We start from the raw sequence: 18411 nt of genomic DNA, 5'->3' as shown, positions 1-18411 counted from the left end.
TGGGTCCCAAATCTTTAGAAATGGAGGGAGAGGGACACACGGCAGTTAACATGCTATACAGCAGTAGCACAGAATCGCATGACTAGTAATAGAGAAGAAATTAGATAAGAAATTAGAGGACAGGAGCTTAATGCCGGAGAAATGAAATGAGAGGATAGGAGCTTGGTGCGAGAGAGAAGAGAGAAGAGGACATGTGCTCAGTGCATCATCCCCCAGCAGCCTAGACCTATGGCATCATAACTAAGGGATGGTTCAGTCCAGCCCTAACTATAAGCTTGATCAAAAAGGAAAGTCTTAAGCCTGACTTTAAAAGTAGAGGGGGTGTCTGCCTCCCGAACCCAACCCATATTTCCTCTTATAAGTGTGCTAAGAGTACTTGCAGGTTAGAATACATCTTGGCATTGTCTGCTTTAAATACGGTTGTTAATTCTGGGATAAGTGCATGATGTTAATTAACTATATAACACACATGAGAACCATCCAGGGCGATGTTCATTCCTCTGTGGCACAGCTTTGTATTTTACACCTTTGGTTACAACGCACTGCAATGAAGTGGCACCAACTAAAAGGCTAAAAAGACTTTGATGGTTTGATCGGCCAACACTTTATAAGAGGCCAACTGTGGTGTCAAGAAGCCCTTCATTGCATTCCTGTGTGTACTGCTTTCTGGTCCATCAGAATAAAATATGATGCCACCATCTTCCTGCGGGACACAGTGAGCGCTGCACTCTCTTCTAACATGAGCCTCAGACTCTCTACATCCTGTGGTGCATAACCAGATCTTGCTGGCAGTTGTTTGTCTGTGAACGCTGTTGAAATATTTATAGGCAGTGATGCAACTTTAAATGATGAAAGAAACCTCACCATCTGACTAAATAAGTTGATCGTTCAAAAACATTAGGTTTGATTTTTTTGAAGTCCTAGACTTTAGCATATCAAACTGCACTTTTAAATCAAATGGCTTGTCCAATATTTTTATTTTTTTTTTTAAAAAAAGGCATTTTGGATATTTGTGACATTCTGTGTGAACTAATATCCCACTGGTGTGTAGTCAGATGGGTAAGAAAAATAGGATTTATGTGAGAAAATCATCTACATGATTCTAATTACAAGAGGTAACCAACCAACACTTCCACAATTATTATGCTCTAAATCAGTACAAGAAACGGACACATAACCCCGTCAACAGCTTGCATTGTAACCATGTTGACATGTAAATAGACTCTATATATGCTGGATGACAATTTACACAATACTGTACATATCTCTGTATATTCTATAGACATATCCTCTATCCCACAGTCATATTTATATTCATATCTATACTCATATATTATATTTTATATATGTGATACATTATACATATTATATATCGTGGTGGTTGGCGAGAAGGTTCGACCTGTCCAGGGTGTACCCCACCTCTCGCCCGATGACAGCTGGGATAGGCTTCAGCCACCCCGTGACCCTCCAGAGAACAAGCAGTTACAGAAAATGAATGAATATTATATATCAAATATTATATAACATTACATTACATTTAATTCCATTCGATTCCATTAGATTTACATTATATTTTTTACTACTGTTTTCTGTAAGTCTGCAATAACAATAAAGACTATTCTATTCTATTCTCTTCTATCTAAGCTAGCACTTAAATGAATTCCTCTGGGAATTAGAGGATGCTTAAAGAATTCGAGGATGCTTGAAGAGCAAATTATTACACACACAGAATTATTTTTGCTACAAGAAGATTTTATTTATTTATTTATTTATTATATATTTATTTATTTATTTATTTTTGCTATTCCTCATCGAACACTTATGAGATGTCCGTTGTGGAACCTTGTCTCGCTCGAATTTGTTCCCACACGGCGTTCCGTATAGAAACACCGTGTCACTTCCTGTTAGAATTCACAACAGAGCCGCAGCGCGGAAGCTAATTAATTTGAGCAACGTTTGTCTGATAAATGTTAATGTAGCATAAATACTCATCACCAAAAATGATTCCTTACACGGTCAACATCAAACTCGCGGCTCGGACGTTGACTGGCACGCTCAATTTGCAGAATAAAACCGCTGTAGATTGGTGAGTACTGCACCACTGCCGCTAGCATAATTTGATAGCTGGTTAATTCAGTTCAGATGTGCGACTTACAGATGACATTCACGACCTGTCATTAGCATCGCATGACGTGTCCTTATATTATTTACCTGTATTTCTGTTTAGAAAGATGCAAGTGCTGTTGCTAATGTCGATTTTTCGCAACAAACTTAAAACATACAGGAATTCTTGTGTCATGTGATGTGACATTTTTCTGGGCCTGATGAATTCCATATATTCAATAGTTAACCACCAGAGACTGTGGCCATAGTGTGACCTTAAGTTATGCCTGTTCGTGAAGAAACTAGCACAAAGGTCACAGCAATGCTATCATAGCATTACTGATTATTCATCAATAATATTTTATAAAACTCATCTAAGAGTAAAGTTTCTAGATATTATTTACCTCATTCAAGTACATAGCATGTGGAAGTATAGTTATTTTTATATGGGGAAATTGTAAAATCTATACTTTTTTTCATTACATACTTCTCTTAGTACTGGGACTAAAAACTATCTTCACTTATAATGGATATTGAAATTTGATGGGCAATTTAGTTGAGGTTTTTATGCTCTCTCACAAGTTTTTCAGATGTTGTATGCACAGAGTGAAATGATGAGTTAGATACACAATGATCAGGCATAACATTATGACCGCTGACAGGTGAAGTAAATAACATACGATGTTCTGCAGGGAAACATTCGTGTGGATGTTGCTTAGACATGTAGCACCCACCTAGACCAGACCAGGCACCCCCACTCCTTGAGGGCAGTAGCCATCCCCAGCAGGATGCAGGCACACACTCAAAAAAGCTTTAGGAACAACTAAAAAAAAAAACATGAAAAACAGCTCAAGGTGTTGACCTGGCCTCCAAATTCATTGGATCCCAAACTGATCAAGTATCTGTGGGATGATACACAGAGGCTCCTCCCCTCAACCTATAGGGCCCAAAGGCAGGGGGCCAGACACCACAGGACACCCTCAGAAGACCTGTGTCCATTCTCTGATGAGTCACAACTGCTTTAGAGGCACAAAGGAGACTTACACAATATTATGAAGGTGGTCATAATCTTATGCCTGATCGATGTGCATTCATAGGAAAGAGTATAAACAAACTATCAAACTACCAACTGGAAACACAGAATCATCACGGTCTGAGTGTACCACTTGCAAACTGTTATTTTTACTCTATAGTGGAAAGTGCTTTCAGTTCCCTCACACTTGCCTCCTCAGTCACTTTCCTCTTAATCTCTCCTCTCCTTCTCTTCCTGCCTGGCTTTCATTCCTTGTAGGGGTTGGCAGGGGCTGATAGCTCAGGGATGCCACTCCAGTATTCTGATAATCGATCCAAAGACGTCCCAGACCATCCAGGTGCTGGAGAGACACAAGGCCAATGTGGTCAAGGTAAAATTCACAACTAAACACCTTTTCACCCGTGTATTTGTTTATTTGTAAAGCGGGACTGACTCTTCAAGAAAAGAAAACCCTCCAAATTATCAGTATTAGTTGAGCAATGTAATGACTTAAAGAATATTTCTATCAATTCACTGCTGCTACATACACGACAATACTGAATTTGAAAAGTAGAAAATATTAGAAAATGAATAAAGGCACAGAGAAATAACTGACAGGTAAGTGTGAAACATTTAAGTTAGCAGTTTAGTCTGCTTAATGTAAAAAGCAGACACTTCGGACACTGTCATTTATAAAACACATTTTTTGAATGCCTGATTCTTGAAAGCAAAAACATAAATCATACCTGCTGACCTTTAAAATGTAGTGGTTTATAAGCTTTGAATATCTCCAGAACATTTATACGATATTTTCTTAAAATATGTGTCTGTTTTGTCCTGATATTCTTCCTTTAAGGTGAAATATTGTCACACGTGTGCCGGTACTGTGATATTTATGTCTCCCAGTACTAACATTAGCATTGCGTGACCTTGCGCCAAGTATTTTTGCCTCTCCTCAGCAGACAGATTCAGCTCTGCTTCACTGTGTAAACCAACCCCAGCAGCGCTGATAATGGTTGCTTCGGCACTGACAGAGAACCCTATTGTGTATATGTCTGTGTGTGTTTTTATATGTATGTTTGTGTGTTTTGTGGAAGGGTAAATAATGGGCTATAAATTCAGCAGTGATTATCGGTGCCTGGGCTCCTTCCAAGGCTTATATTCTTCACTCCGAAGTACACTTTAATCTTGTAAAGCACTGCAGCCACAGCAGTGGGCCATCCCTCACCACCCAGTCCAACATAAGAAAGCTTGCTGAATAAAAAAAGAAGTAGCCACAGTAAAGAGCGTGCCTATTACGGAACAAATGCACAGACATAATCAATTATTTACACACCATCTTGTATATGGAGTCTTTTTAGGTATATAACTTGCATTGGTTGCTTTGTGATGTTGTGTGTGTTTCTTACAGAGCCTGCATCTCATTACTTTATTTTGCTGAGGTTTTCTCCTCTAAGCCACATGGAGTAAATTTCCTCATGTTCTGTTTCAGAAAAACTTTCGCTGTTGACTTTCTGACTGAAAGTCAAAGTCTGTCCGTATCTATGCTCAGTCAGTGTCTTGTATTGGCAGGTGAAATGGTCCAGGGAAAATTACTACCACAACCTGAGCTCGCCCTACTGTCTGCGGCTGGCCTCGGGAGATGCCTCTGGGAAGATTATAGTTTGGGACGTGGTCAGTGGCACTGCCCACTGTGAGATCCAGGAGCACTCCAAACCTATCCAGGGTAAGACGTCTCAGAGAAACCAATCATGTAGGCTTGGGCAGAGTCTTTGTCAGCTCAATGCAGGAACGGGACATTATCTTGGCAGCCCTGCCAAGAAGACACATTGGACTGTTGCCCAGTTGTTGGCTATTTGTTTTCATTAAGATGCTGTTACTGCCACTCCTGCTGGCTCACACCATGCTTCTTCAGTGCCACCTTCTCCTCTCTGTCTCATCCTCTGTCAGACTTGGAGTGGTTGTGGAATCAGGATGCGTGTCGTGATCTTCTGTTAGCGGTCCACCCTCCCAACTACATTGTTCTGTGGAATGGAGACACTGGCACCAAGTTGTGGAAGAAGAGCTACGCTGAGAACATCCTTTCATTTTCTTTTGACCCCTTTGACCCGACCAACATGGCATGTAGGTGAACAAAATACTGTCAAGACATCTGACTTTGCTTTAATTCAGTTCTTGTTACACTTTCCAGCCTGCATATAAAGGCTGGGTCTTTACCGTAGTTGCAGGTCTTGGATCAGAATATCTGACTATACCTTAACCTGTATCAGAGACTCTGTGTTTTGTATTCTGTATCATCTTATTTTGCAAAGTTGCTAACAGAATACTGATAGTGTCGATCTGTGACAAGTATCATTATAAATGTTCTTTCCCTTTTCTTTCTCTGCAGTGCTGACCAGCGAAGGAATAGTCTTTATCACAGACTTTACCCCCGCCAAACCACCAGGCAGCAGTGGCAAAAAGGTCTACATCGCCAGTCCGCATGCAAGCCCAGCACACACCAAACCTCCACCCACCGCTGCCCCGGCCCCTACCGGCGCCAAGAAGGCCCTAAACAAAGTCAAAGTGCTCATCACCAATGAAAAACCAACGTAAGTTTAATTTAATTAGATTTTCCCCAGTAGTCTTTCAGATTGACATGTTCATGACATATACCCTGCTGATTGTGATGATTGGGACATTTTCCTTCCCCCTCAGAGCTCCTTGTCTAGGGTCAAGCCTAACTAGTAGCATTGCTCAAGAATAAATGCATGTTACAAGGCCTAGTTTTGATATAACTTTATTTCCAGCATTGAATTTCCTCTTCAAGCTTAGAGCTGATTCTAAATCAAGTCAAAGGTTAGAAAATGAAGGAACTGTAGCTGCCAGAAGAATAGGGAATTATTTGAGCACTTGGCATTTTTTGCTTGATCTATGTTTTTTTGCACTAAGACACACAGGTAATGACTTACTTAATTCCATGGCATTAAGTGGTAACCTTTTGAAATAGTATAGGGCATTGTTTTTACAAAGAATTGTACATAATGTGTTTGGTGTGCTCTCAACTTCCTGTCTGAGGGTTTCTGACATATTTATAGCAGCAGCAGACCAGTCTCTCTGTCCTCCCACCCAATTATCTGTAATAACAAGCACTCCATTAATCGTTGTTTGTCTTTATTCTCTCTCGTCCCGTCTTTATTTTTTCTGTTGGTATGTCACACTTCACTTCCTCACCTTTCACACTTTGTATAATTGCTCTTGAAAATGCTCTATTCCTTCAGTCCTTGCATGTGTTTGGGTGTTTATCATGTTCAGTGTTGCAGTATCTCCTCTCACTGGCTCTGTGGTTGATAGATGGGGGATTTAAGCAAGGTTCTGTTCTGCCCAGACTCATCATAAACTCATTGACTACAGTACTATATCATGCACATTAGTGTCTCATTAGGTTGCCGTTACTCTGGTTGTTAGCAACACGGATTTGGTCCCTTCATTAAGATAAACAGAAAACGGCTTCCCACCCATACTTGGCCTTACAGAGTATGTTAATATTAACACGACAGAGTAGTAGTAGTAGTACTACTGTCAGAAATATTTATGAAGAGCATTAAATTATTAAGTGGAGTCACTTATGGTTCTTAGGATTTGAGTCTTGAGCTGAAATTGTGACACGGCAATGTCAAATTGAATACCCATAATTCCCCTTTTGAGCAACTGGTGAATATGTTTTTCGTGACGGTCTCACATAGTTTTAATTAAGAAGTCAGTGAGGGAATTATCAGCTTGTCAGGGTTAGTTTTTGTTTCTACTTCCTGCTTCACTTTCAACAATGGCAACTGAATCTCTCGCCGAAATATGTCTGCATCTCCGAACCTCCACAGTCAAACTTTCCTTGATGTGTTCCATCTTTATTGATTCAAAACAATCAATTTGAATATTGCAGAGATGGAGAAGCAGCTGGAAATACTAAAGCAGAAATGCGCTACTACCAAGCGGACCAATCGCAGCTCTTGCGTCCTGCGTCGCCGTGGCGCACAGTTACATTTCTGGTTAGATGCACGTCAGACCTCGATGTTAAAATGCCCAACTTTACAACAGAAATATATGCACATTATGAATTAGTCCGGAGTAAGAGAAGAGAGTGTTGGGCACTGGTAAGATGACAACCAGTGGCCAGAGGCACCCATAGTGAGCTTCAGAACTGCTCTTCGGAGATCCAGAGGGTCATGTCCTTTTTTTATTAAACAGGCAGTGGTTTTATCGTATCATTGTTTTTTTTGGCTGCTGCTTGAGCTGCCAGCGCAAATATGCACATATTAGATGTTCATGTGCAAATCAAAGCCGTCAAATCAAATTCCTAATTTATGTCCCACTGTCTGCCTGTGTCAACTTGTGGAAGTGTATTCTGTATAGTCTAGATATCAAACGTTCAAGCTGCAGCGACTGCGCAGAATAATGCATAAACCCAATGTTTGACTTGAATGTCATCTGGGTTTTTTGATAATTAAATTGAGTTTTCCACGTTGGCTCCTGCGCCATCAAACACACCTTACAGAACTCATTCTACTTTCTTTTTCTCTCTGTAAAAATGTGTTGCTTTCTTTTTTACCATCTAAGACACAGAATTCTCATTCACTGTCTCTTTCTGATGTTTAGCCTTTGGCGGCTCAGATGTTTGAGCTCCCATCTCCCCATGGCCGGATTTTAGTGAGCTGGCATGATTTAGCTCAGTACATCGTAAAAGTTTGTCCACTGCAGCCATTTGATCTGTTATGCTTCCCCCAGATGATAATGATCTCCATTGAGTTATACAGTTTGTCTCTTCTTTATTTGATCTCACCGTGACCTAGAGGAATGAAGCTGTTGGAGTGAGTTATGACCGTGGACCTGCTCATAGATTCAGTGAAAGCCAGGCCTCTGTTCTTTCTTGGCTGATCTGCTAAACATTTGTGACAGCACTTGTTGTCACTGGGAGAGATCAAACCTGGCTGCTGCATTGGATGATAGTATGTGCCATTAATCTTAAACGCACATGAAAGAAGCTGCAGCAAATAACAGACCAGCTTTATGTTTGAGTAAAATAATGTAAGGGGAATAACTCTGCCTAACTCTTCCAATGCATGCTTAATTCATCAGACGCCCACGATTAAACCAAATCCACCTTTAAGTTTACCCTTGTTTGCCTGCAACTCAGAGAGACCGCAACAGTGATAACTAATTCATTCATCTTTCCGTATGGGAAGACATGAATAAATATCAAGTTGGTATTAGAAATGAGACAGTTTTTATTCAACTTGCTTTAAGACTTTCAAGTCCAGCATCACACTGGTGTACGTAACATTTGCACATGCCTTTGTTTTTGTTACACCATGGTCTCATTATATCTTGATTGTGATTTGAATGCTCACTGACTTGCGCTGCATCCTGTAATTCATAGTGTTACATTTTCCCGGTTCAGAAGCTAACCTGACACCGAAATTAACTTCCCTTTCCTTAATAGTGTCTTTCCACTGCTTTGTTATGCTGCAGTGCGGAGGCGGTGACGTTGAACGACTGCCTGCAGCTGTCCTACCTGCCATCCAAGAGAAACCACATGCTGCTGCTTTATCCCAGAGAGATTTTAATCCTGGACCTGGAGCTCAGCCAGACGGTGGGTGTGGTGGCCATCGAGCGCTCCGGGGTGCCCTTCACGCAGGTGAGGTGTTGTGCACATGTGCGGCAAAGTTTGTGTGAGAGAATCTAATGAGTTTCATTTTTTTTATTTTTTTTTTTGATCCGAAGTTTTAATTTGACAATTTTGCAATAATTTTTCAAGGTACGAATTCTGTCAGATCTCAGCCCTGTCTGAAGTGGATCAGACATGCCTGCTGTGCATTTGGAAATTACATGTAAAAAAAAAAAAAGTTGCCAAATCTTTGCACATCTTAGTTTGTCTAGGTGAAAAAAAATGTAAAGGATCTCCTCATATGAACCCAGGGCACAGTTTCTACTTGTAATATATTTCTCGAAGGGCTTCACCAAAATCTGTCCTTTTTTTAATGGATGATTCTTCCAGGAAGCCAATTCGCCCTGCAGTGAGTGATAAAGTCGTCTACTTTTCTTCCTCCCTCTGAGTGCTCACCTCATCAAGGTGTGATGACTGCTCAGCCGAGCCATGTGCTCCTTAACTACAGACGAAAAAATATCTCTCTCCAGCAAACATATCACCTGACTTCTGATTCCTCTCTATATAGTCACTGCCAGCGACAAGGTTGACCTTTAGTTGCCAATTCCCTTCTTTTAGGGTGTGTATCTCTAATTGGAAATTGATGAATGCTGTGGGGGTATTATAGAGGGGATTTGTCACAGCTGCAGGGTCAGTAATGGAACAGAAACTCTCTTAATGTTGCTCTGTTCACTCTGCTTTCTGTCTTAACCCTCTGTGTCTCTCTGTGACTGTAGAAAGACCATTTTGGTGGCTAGTCAATAGTCAGTAGATCTTGTGGTTTTCATTGGTTGCACTGTAAATAATCCATAATATGCCTTTTAAAGCAATGTTCTCAAATTTCACATTTCTGAATGTACATGCATGGACAATTTTACTGTTCCTCAGCTTACTTCTGCAGTCTGTTGACATATTCTTCATGTGTCAAACTGAGTCCTGTTCTTTATATTGCTGCATTCTCATATATCACACTTTTTCTTGGCTGTCAGTGATCTTGTTTTAATAAATGCATCCACGGTTTAACAACACAAAGGTAGAGATGGAAGCTTTGAAGTTGGAGTAAGCCTTAAAGTCACCAAGAGCTAAAGCAGAGTGGGATTTCTCAGACGCCCACGCTCTGTACGGCCAGTGCCTCCCTTCCCTAAGTGTTATAAAGTGCTTGTCAAACAGCCAATTTGCATGACTGATGACACAGCTTAGCAAAGGTCTAGCTGGAGTATAGACACTCCACTGTCAGGTTTAGCATATACACAATGTGTAGTTTCCAGTTTATCATGTACATGTCGTCTACGTCACCTACACCGAACATCCAATACAGTCTAATACAAAATCTGTCAAGTTAAAATGTTCAGTTTTGACAAGATGCGGATGTGCCTCGCATAATGTGTGTCACCATGGTGGACTGTATGTAGGACTTTAAAGTAAATGTTAAATGGAAAATATAGATGTGGTTGAGGTGGGGGGCAAACATTTGTGTGGTGTGTGGTCTTGTTTTTAGTTAGTCTGAGCCAAACTCTTGTGAAATACTATACTTATAACCTGCAAAGACTTGGTTTTAGGGTAAAGTTAACGATTATCTTATAGTCAGAGTTAGGGTTAGACGTGTAGTTGAAATGGTTTGGATAAGTGGCTATGCATTAAGTCAATGGAAAGTCCTTTGACAGATAGAAACACAAGTTTGTGTCTGAGTGTGAAAAATCCTCCCAGACGTCAGATTGATCATTGAGACAATGCTTAAGCCATTTATTAGTCAATGCTCCAATTTTACATGCTATATCTGTTACATAGACTGTATTTAAATACGGACAATGTGTCCCCACTTCCTTGCATTGGCTAAACTGATGCTATTTTCCTGGGGATACGGGCGCCACCATCTTGCCAGTTTGGAGCCAGAGTCTTCCCAGTGCGGTTACCGAGAGTGGAACCATGTTATCGATAACCCTCCCACAATCCTGCCGGACTCACTCGCGTTTTCTTTCAGTTAATACTGTGCTCTGCTAAACCTCCAAGAGTTAAAAGAAATGTAAACTAAAACAAAACTCATCAGAAAAATGGACAATGCATCAGTATTATATTAACTACCTAAAATGACTGAAAACATCCTGGAATTTCTTTTATTTGATGTGTATTTTAGTGTTTTAGTTCAGCCCAAGTCCGATACGCTCACATGGAGGGGTTGGAGCTCATGACCTATACTGAAGTCAATCACCAGGGGGAGCTCTACTTGCTTTGGCTTCACTTTTGAGCAGCATCTCCGTCGTCCATCTTTATACTGTCTATGATCGGTTACAAGTAACAAACAGAAGTTAACTACTCTGGTTGCTTTTTAAATGACAGAACCCGTTCTTTACATGTTTACTTGCACCACATTAAACAAAACCACATATGCACATAGTGATGAATTTGTTAAGAGCTTCTCATTCTGTGAAACAGCTACTGTAGATTGGCATCTTGATGCAGAGCTAAGAGCAAACATGAAGCATCACCTGTACAACACTAAGCGTTAAAAAAAAAAAAAACTGTTGACAAACCTTATGAACTCACATGATCACCTTTATCCCCTGACTCCTCTGTGTTTAGGTGATTCCCTGTGCTCAGCGTGATGCCCTCTACTGTCTCCATGAGAACGGTTGTATCACGCTACGAGTGTGTCGCTCTACTACGGCTCCAGACGAAGCAGCAGGTATGAAACCTCTTCACAGGGCTTCAACCGCTCACATTCAGCACATGCTAGTTGTACCATACCCACTCACAGACTGCTCTGACTCCTCTGCCATATCCCAGTCATCATCTATTCAGCCCAAACTGCACTACGCTCACATGCTCTAGCTTTTTTTTTTTTCCTATGCTCCAGTGGGTATTTAGCCTCTTACTGTCTCATTTATCTTTGGCATAGTGTTATAGGCAAATGGGAGTCCATTGTCTCGCTAAATCTCTTTCTCTCCGTCTCTTATTCTACGTGCTATCTCTTCCACACACATCTTGCTCTGCTCATTTTTCTTTTTAACTGACATTTGCTTTTGTTTCTCTCAGCCACTTTCATTTGCTTAGATTCTTTTCTTATCTCCTTAAACCCTGACTTGTGTCTCTCTGCTTTGCTTTTCTTTTGTTCTTTTACTCTTATTCAAACATTGTCCTTCTGGTTTCTCTATCACACTTTTCCTCTTCCTACTCAATGTGTCTTTTTTCTCCTTGTTTGAGTCCCTTTCCTTTTACATCTTCACCAATTTGCTCTGGTTCCATCACAGTTGATTTTATCCCCCACCATTCTTCTTTGTCCATGTCCTCATTGCGTCTCTCTACCACATTAACTTCTCTCGTTCTGTCCTACAGACCCAGAACAGAGTGTCCAGGAGCTTGTGTACGACCTGCGTTCTCAGTGCGATGCCATTCGAGTCACCAAGACTGTCCGGCCATACCGCATGGTTATCTGCCCTGTCAACGAAAACAACGCTGCCCTCATGGTCAGCGACGGCAGAGTCATGCTGTGGGAGCTCAAAGCTCACACTGGCAAGGCCGCTGCCAATCCTAGGTACTCGCAAAAACACGTACGCAATTCTGCAAAGTTCTATTACAGTTTTGCAGATGACATGGAGCGGTAAGGGTGAAAAGTTTGACAACTTTGTAAGGTTACTTAAACTGACTTTAAGCTACATAATCCTCTGACCTACATTGTGGTTGAGAATCTGGCTGTCGTTGATGAGCCCTGCTTTCCTTTGATGGAGCGCTCCCTAGATTTGTATTTCTCTTTCTAAAGTTTGCTTCCTTGGTGAGATGGAGTGAGTTCCCTTTGCTGCGTGTGAGCAAGTCAGTTTAATTTAGGCAAGAGGCAAGAGGAATGTACAGTATCAAACAAGAAAGAGATGACATGTTTTTGCTTTCATTTTGGTTTTTCTAATTTAGGAAGACTGGGAATTTTCTTTCACGCTGCTGTAGACGGAATTATTACTTTTTTTTAAGTTCTGATTTGACATTTTTGGCAGACAGAAAAAAAGGAAGGAATTTCTGAGGAATCGTTTTTTTTTTTTTCTTTGTTTTTATTGAGTAGCATCTAATCAATACTAGGAATCAGAAGCCGTGTCATCCTGTAAGAATGCTGCTGTCGCTCACTTGCTCAATAATTCATTAAAAAGCAGACGATATCCATCATTTGCACATGCAACATTCATTCATCACTCCCCATTCAGCGGCTTCAGTAACGGATATGTGCAAGGCTTGTGAAATAATTTTCTAATATTCTTTCTTTCTTTCTTTCTTTCTTCTGTATCAGTTCGGGTCTGTCGCCGCTCTACTCCCCTGTGTCATTTTGTGGAGCACCGCTGGGTCCAAACCAGAAAAGGATTCAGGACCTCTCACTCAACAGCATGATCGGTACGTCTGTCTATGTATCCACGGCGACGCTGTTTGATGCTTCAAAAGTAGAATTTCACATGTATGACTTTGTATTGCTGCAAAGGTTTCCCCACTCCCTCCATAGACTTTCATGAAAGAAAGATGAGAAAACTCAAAAGAATGAAGAAGACACAGTTAGATGTGTGTACGTACGTGTGTGTTTGTGTGCATGAGGTCTTCTTTTATTGTACCTCTGTGAGTTGTGTGGGCCTTAGGGCACCCCTTGAGTTTCTGCTTTAATGTGTGACTGCTAGTTTCTCCGCTGTGCACTACACAGGCCAGTGTTATTCCCCAGTCTGAGCAACTCGGTACAAAGAGTCCCACGGGTGCTCGGCCCTTCCTGTCTCTCACATTTTCTTCCCTTGTTTCAACTTCTCCTTTGTCTTATGATGTGTTTCCATCTCCACCCACTCTTTCCCCTTTTGTATTGATTTAGAAGAGAGTTACCTATCAAAAGATAAATGTGGATTTGAAATAATAATGAATGAAACTTTTGATGCTTTTTCTTTTTTTCTTTTTTTTCTACATTCAGTCAGTTATATTCAGCAAGAGCCAAACTTACAATGAGCTTTGGGGAGGTGGAGAGGTAGTAGTTAGAGGAGAGGATTTTGCTGTGTCTCCCTGTCACACACACGCATACTGATTGGAGCCAGCTACTCCCTGGAGCGGCCGCTCCCTCTGACAGTTGCTGACTAAACCTCCTGTTATGAGGGAATATCACTGGCTTGCAGGTTACTAAAATTCTGCAAAAAGGGAAAAGTGTGTAGTTAAACTCGGATGACACAAGAACGCCGTCATATTCAGAAATGGCAAAGCGTATTTGCCTTCACTGCACATTTTCATTTGCTGCTTCATGGCAATCTATTGTATAGCTAGTTTTTATTGGTATGTTGGTTTGTTTGGACTAACCTCCTCATTTCGTTTTTTGAAACCTCAAGGCCACAGTGCCATTCTTACATCGTCAGAGATGCTCAGCAGCAAATAAATAAGACATGATGACTGTCCTTTTAAAATGTATAACACTGAGTCATTGGCTGTCTGATTGTGAAGAGCATGGCCATCAAAACTGGTGCATTAGTCATTTTTTTACAGAAATATATATAAAAAATAAATCTGTAGATTATATGTTTTGTGAAAGATGGTGTTTAATCGTTACAGCCAAGTGGAAAGTTTTATTCATTAAAGTGCTAATGAGCTCTATTACAAGTAGTCAGGATCTACAGTGGAATTCCTGAAGCGAGAAAACTGCAAACTCGTCCCGGTGCAAAATTCGGTGTCCAGTATCTAGTATAGTAGTATCAGCAGTGACCACAATCCCGTTGGTTCCTCACAGGGAGGCATAGATATAGTATACCATTCAGATCAAGTTGTGATCCAGGGCCTATTTAATTAGTGCAGACTTATGCAGCTTTCTTATGCATATGATCTTATGTGTTAGCATTTAGTTGTACTGCATGTTAAGATGCAGGAAGAAAACTACTCTCACCTTTTTCCTCAAATAAAAAAAAGGGCATGTTGTAGCACTGCCAAGCATGTTACATTTCCTATGTTTCGTTTTTGTTTAGTTGTTCCATTACTCAAGTAGCAACTGAACAGTAAGTTTTGGTCCACCTTAAAGCTTTCTGTATTATGGTTTTACCTCTAGGCCAGACCTTGATAGCTGGCGAGGCGACTCCTCCAACATCCAACCAGCAGGAGGTCCAGTTGAAGTTCCTGCTAACTGGCCTGCTTTCTGGTCTGCCACTGCCACCGTTTGCCCTCCGCATGTGTCCACCTCTTACCACCAAAAACATCAACCACTACCAGCCCCTTCTGGCTGTGGGTAAGCAAAACTGCACCGCCGACTTACACGCAAACCAAAAACAGATAAAAGGAATAGACAAACCACTCACAGATTCTGGATTGAAAGCCTATATGGGAAAATCCATATTGCCACAGTAAGTACAAGTGTCTTATTGATTTTCTGTATTGTTAACATGAATCAGCAGGTTTAGTTCTTACGCAGGATGATTGAGAGACATTGGTCATAGTGTGGATTGAGCCGTAAATAAAGCTGGTGTCTGGAAACTTTGCACATTCCTAGTCGAAGTGTAACCTGTGGTGAAAAGTTTTTCATATCTTCTCTGTGAGGATTCTCAGTCATCCTGGTTATGGTATATCCAACATATAATCTACTGGACTCGTTGAGTTTTCTTGAAGATGACTCACTACTCATCCAAGTAGCTTCTTCAGTTCTAAATGACTCGGGGTGGGTGTTAAGGTTTTTATTAAGAACATCCGTTGGTGGTGCCAGCCTGAAACTCTAGGGTCTGTTAACAACCTTTTCTAACTTTATTTTGGTCAATGTCCTTTAACTTTGAAAGCTGATATTAATCAGATTTGACTGATGCACATACAAATTCTATCACATAAAGTCAAGCAAAGTCAGGTCTGGCTTCTGTATCGTGTATCTTTCCTTGATATCATGTACTGGACTGAAAAAGGTCTCATTGCTCACCTCCAGACTTGCGATATTCACATAATTTAGGTAGCTTCTGAGGCTATTTGGTGCATTGAAACCATGGTTACGCGTGGTCATTTTGAAAACACTTCTGGAATTGTTTCCATTTGAGCTGAAACCAAGGGGCCTATTAATCTACACGTGCTGTAGATCACATCATTCATCTATAAGAAACGGTAAGAAAACTTTTTTTTTCAACTACTTTATTTCTGATAAAGTAATTTGGTGGATTGATAGTTTAGAGGACTGCACCTATAAAAATTGTTTTCAAGCTGCATTTTTCAAAAAAAAACAGTGTCTTTGCTTAGTTTCTCTGTCTGGTTCCAAATGGATTATCTCTCTTATTGCTACTTACTGGAACTTTTTTACTTGTCGAGCTAAAGTTTTGAATATGAAATTAATCTTCACGCTCCAGAAGAAATATAGATTGATTTATTAATGTTTTTAGGTTGTTTTTACGTCTGTCATTATTGAAGCTTTTCTGGAGCTTTTCCGTGACTTATCTTCATTTATTTATGTCAGATCTGATTCACCGATGGGGGAATTTACCTTACAAGAGAGGAACACCACCGGCAGCAAAATTAGGTCATTGGCAGTTGTAAGTCATTTTAACTTGGAGTTTGTGTTTGTAGAATTAGAAATGATGCTACTTTTTGCCGCTCGTGCCGTCAGCAAGTGGTTCCTTTGTCCTCTAGCCTTTTAGAATCTATTTTTTTTTCTCTCATTGTTCTCATTATATTTGTGGTTTTAGACTTTGGGAATGTGAGAGTTTTTCTTAATTTAGCAAGATAAAATTATGAATTGATAACTTTTTATATTCAGGATGTCAACTTAACTGTGTCATAAGAATCCTTTGCATAACTTAATGCCTTAATTAAATTCCCACAAAGCCTTCACTACTTGTATTAAATGAGTCTCCACAGACATGGAAGTAAATTGCAGTAATTCTGAGTAATTCTGTTTTTCTGAAATGGGATTTCATAATCCTTACCATGGTTACCTACAGTTACTTAACTTTTATTTTGTCGTGCAAAAATATTCACTTGGTAATAGGATCTCAATGCAAAATATTTATCTGTAGACACATGACTACACTCTGATGTTAATGTTTTTTCCATAATTTTTCTTTAAAAAATAAAAACTTTCAGATTTGATTATATGGTAAATAGTAAACTTGACTCAAGGAATGCCATTTTTGAGATCTTGGATGTTCATGTTTTTACTTGTATCAAGATCTTTTCATGTGTAATTAAAATTCATATGCCATTTATTATCTTCTTACGCTGTTATGACTGTCTTTTTCCATTTATAAAACCAGACTTGCAAAATCCCAGATGGGCTTCATGGGCAGGGTCAGGATGGTTTTGGTGAAGGACAGCTGGATAAGACTACGCACACTGTAGAGAAACAACACTGGTGTGACCAGTGTGAGAAAAGTTTTGTGGAATTGAAAGTTCATCAGTGCATCCAAAGTGCAGAAAAGCCTTACAGCTGTGACCAGTGTGGGAAAAGTTTCAGGGAGCAGGACCATTTGAATGGTCATCTGTGTATCCACACTGGAGAAAAGCCTTACAGCTGTGACCACATCTGCGACCTGTGTGGGAAGAGTTTCAGGCTGTCAAAGCAATTAAAGCTTCACCAGCGTATCCACACAGGAGAAAAGCCTTACATCTGTGACCAGTGTGGGAAGAGTTTCAGACAGATGGGTCATTTGAAATGTCATCAGCTTATCCACACTGGAGAAAAGCCTTACGCCTGTGACCTGTGTGTGAAGAGTTACAGGGTGTCAGGGCGTTTAAAGCTTCACCAGCGTATCCACACTGGAGAAAAGCCTTATCTTTGTGACCAGTGTGGGAAGAGTTTCATGTGGCTGTATAGCTTGAAACGTCACCTTCGTATCCACGCTGGATAAAGGCCTTACATGTGGTCTTAAAGGTCCATCAACGTATCCATAGTAGAGAAAACCCTCACCTCTGTGACCAGCGTGACAGACTCTCTCAATAACATTAATATGCATGCAACTTAAATTGTAATCCATTGTTGTTCTTCTTTCCTGCTGCAAACACCAGGCACACATGTCACACACTCACACAAAGCTTTATGTAGGGTGGTGCTGACCACATCTTAACATAACAATGCAGAACATGTCAAAAGTAAATAGTTTTACAGGTGTTTGCTAAAGGTGAATAAGTGCATTAGTTCAATAAGCCTGTACATTGTTACAGTGATGCTTTGGGCTTGATGCTACTTACGCTATGCTATTATTATTATTATTATTATTATTATTATTATTATTATTATCTCAGATACAATGTTAACATGTCCCACTTTAGCAGATATAGCAGTTACCACATTGACTATCTTAATTCATCATGCTAATTCATTTTCACTTAACACAAAGTGCCGCCTAAAAGTGTCAAAAAACCAAGGTATGCTGAAAGATAAACGTACTCCATGCTGTCCATTTAAAAGTTGTTGAGACATTGGACCAAAGAAGTGGACCAACCTAGAGACCAACCGAGGTTTTCACTCTTTTTTTGATCATTTTTATATATCTAGGACTACAGTCACATGATGTCTAAAATTTTAACTATACAATCACCCAGAAACACAGCTTTGAAGCATTTTAAAGAGTGTGGTGTGTGTGTTCAGTGTGTTGGCATATTTGAATATCATTGCTATGGATTTAAATCTTTGAGGCAGAAAGTGTGTAACTAGCAATTC

At 40.2% G+C, this 18411-nt stretch overlaps 1 protein-coding gene across 1 annotated transcript in view; it reads left to right on the top strand.

Annotated features, from left to right (window-relative positions):
* The first annotated feature begins 1917 nt into the window (after nt 1-1917).
* The window catches only part of wdr11 (WD repeat domain 11), a 50433-nt gene continuing 33939 nt past the window's right edge, over nt 1918-18411 (top strand). The window contains exons 1-10 of the mRNA XM_084561916.1: nt 1918-2086; nt 3395-3506; nt 4688-4841; nt 5066-5239; nt 5505-5706; nt 8621-8786; nt 11376-11478; nt 12129-12327; nt 13066-13166; nt 14833-15009. Coding sequence (XP_084418042.1) covers nt 2001-2086; nt 3395-3506; nt 4688-4841; nt 5066-5239; nt 5505-5706; nt 8621-8786; nt 11376-11478; nt 12129-12327; nt 13066-13166; nt 14833-15009 — 1474 coding nt within the window. The 5' untranslated portion in view covers nt 1918-2000. The remainder of the gene's footprint in view (nt 2087-3394; nt 3507-4687; nt 4842-5065; nt 5240-5504; nt 5707-8620; nt 8787-11375; nt 11479-12128; nt 12328-13065; nt 13167-14832; nt 15010-18411) is intronic.

The sequence above is a fragment of the Chelon labrosus genome, assembly GCF_963514085.1.
Source record: "Chelon labrosus genome assembly, chromosome: 15".
Classification (NCBI taxonomy): Eukaryota; Metazoa; Chordata; class Actinopteri; order Mugiliformes; family Mugilidae; genus Chelon; species Chelon labrosus.
Note: the sequence above shows the minus strand (reverse complement) of the source record. Positions and strands in the feature narration are given on the sequence as shown.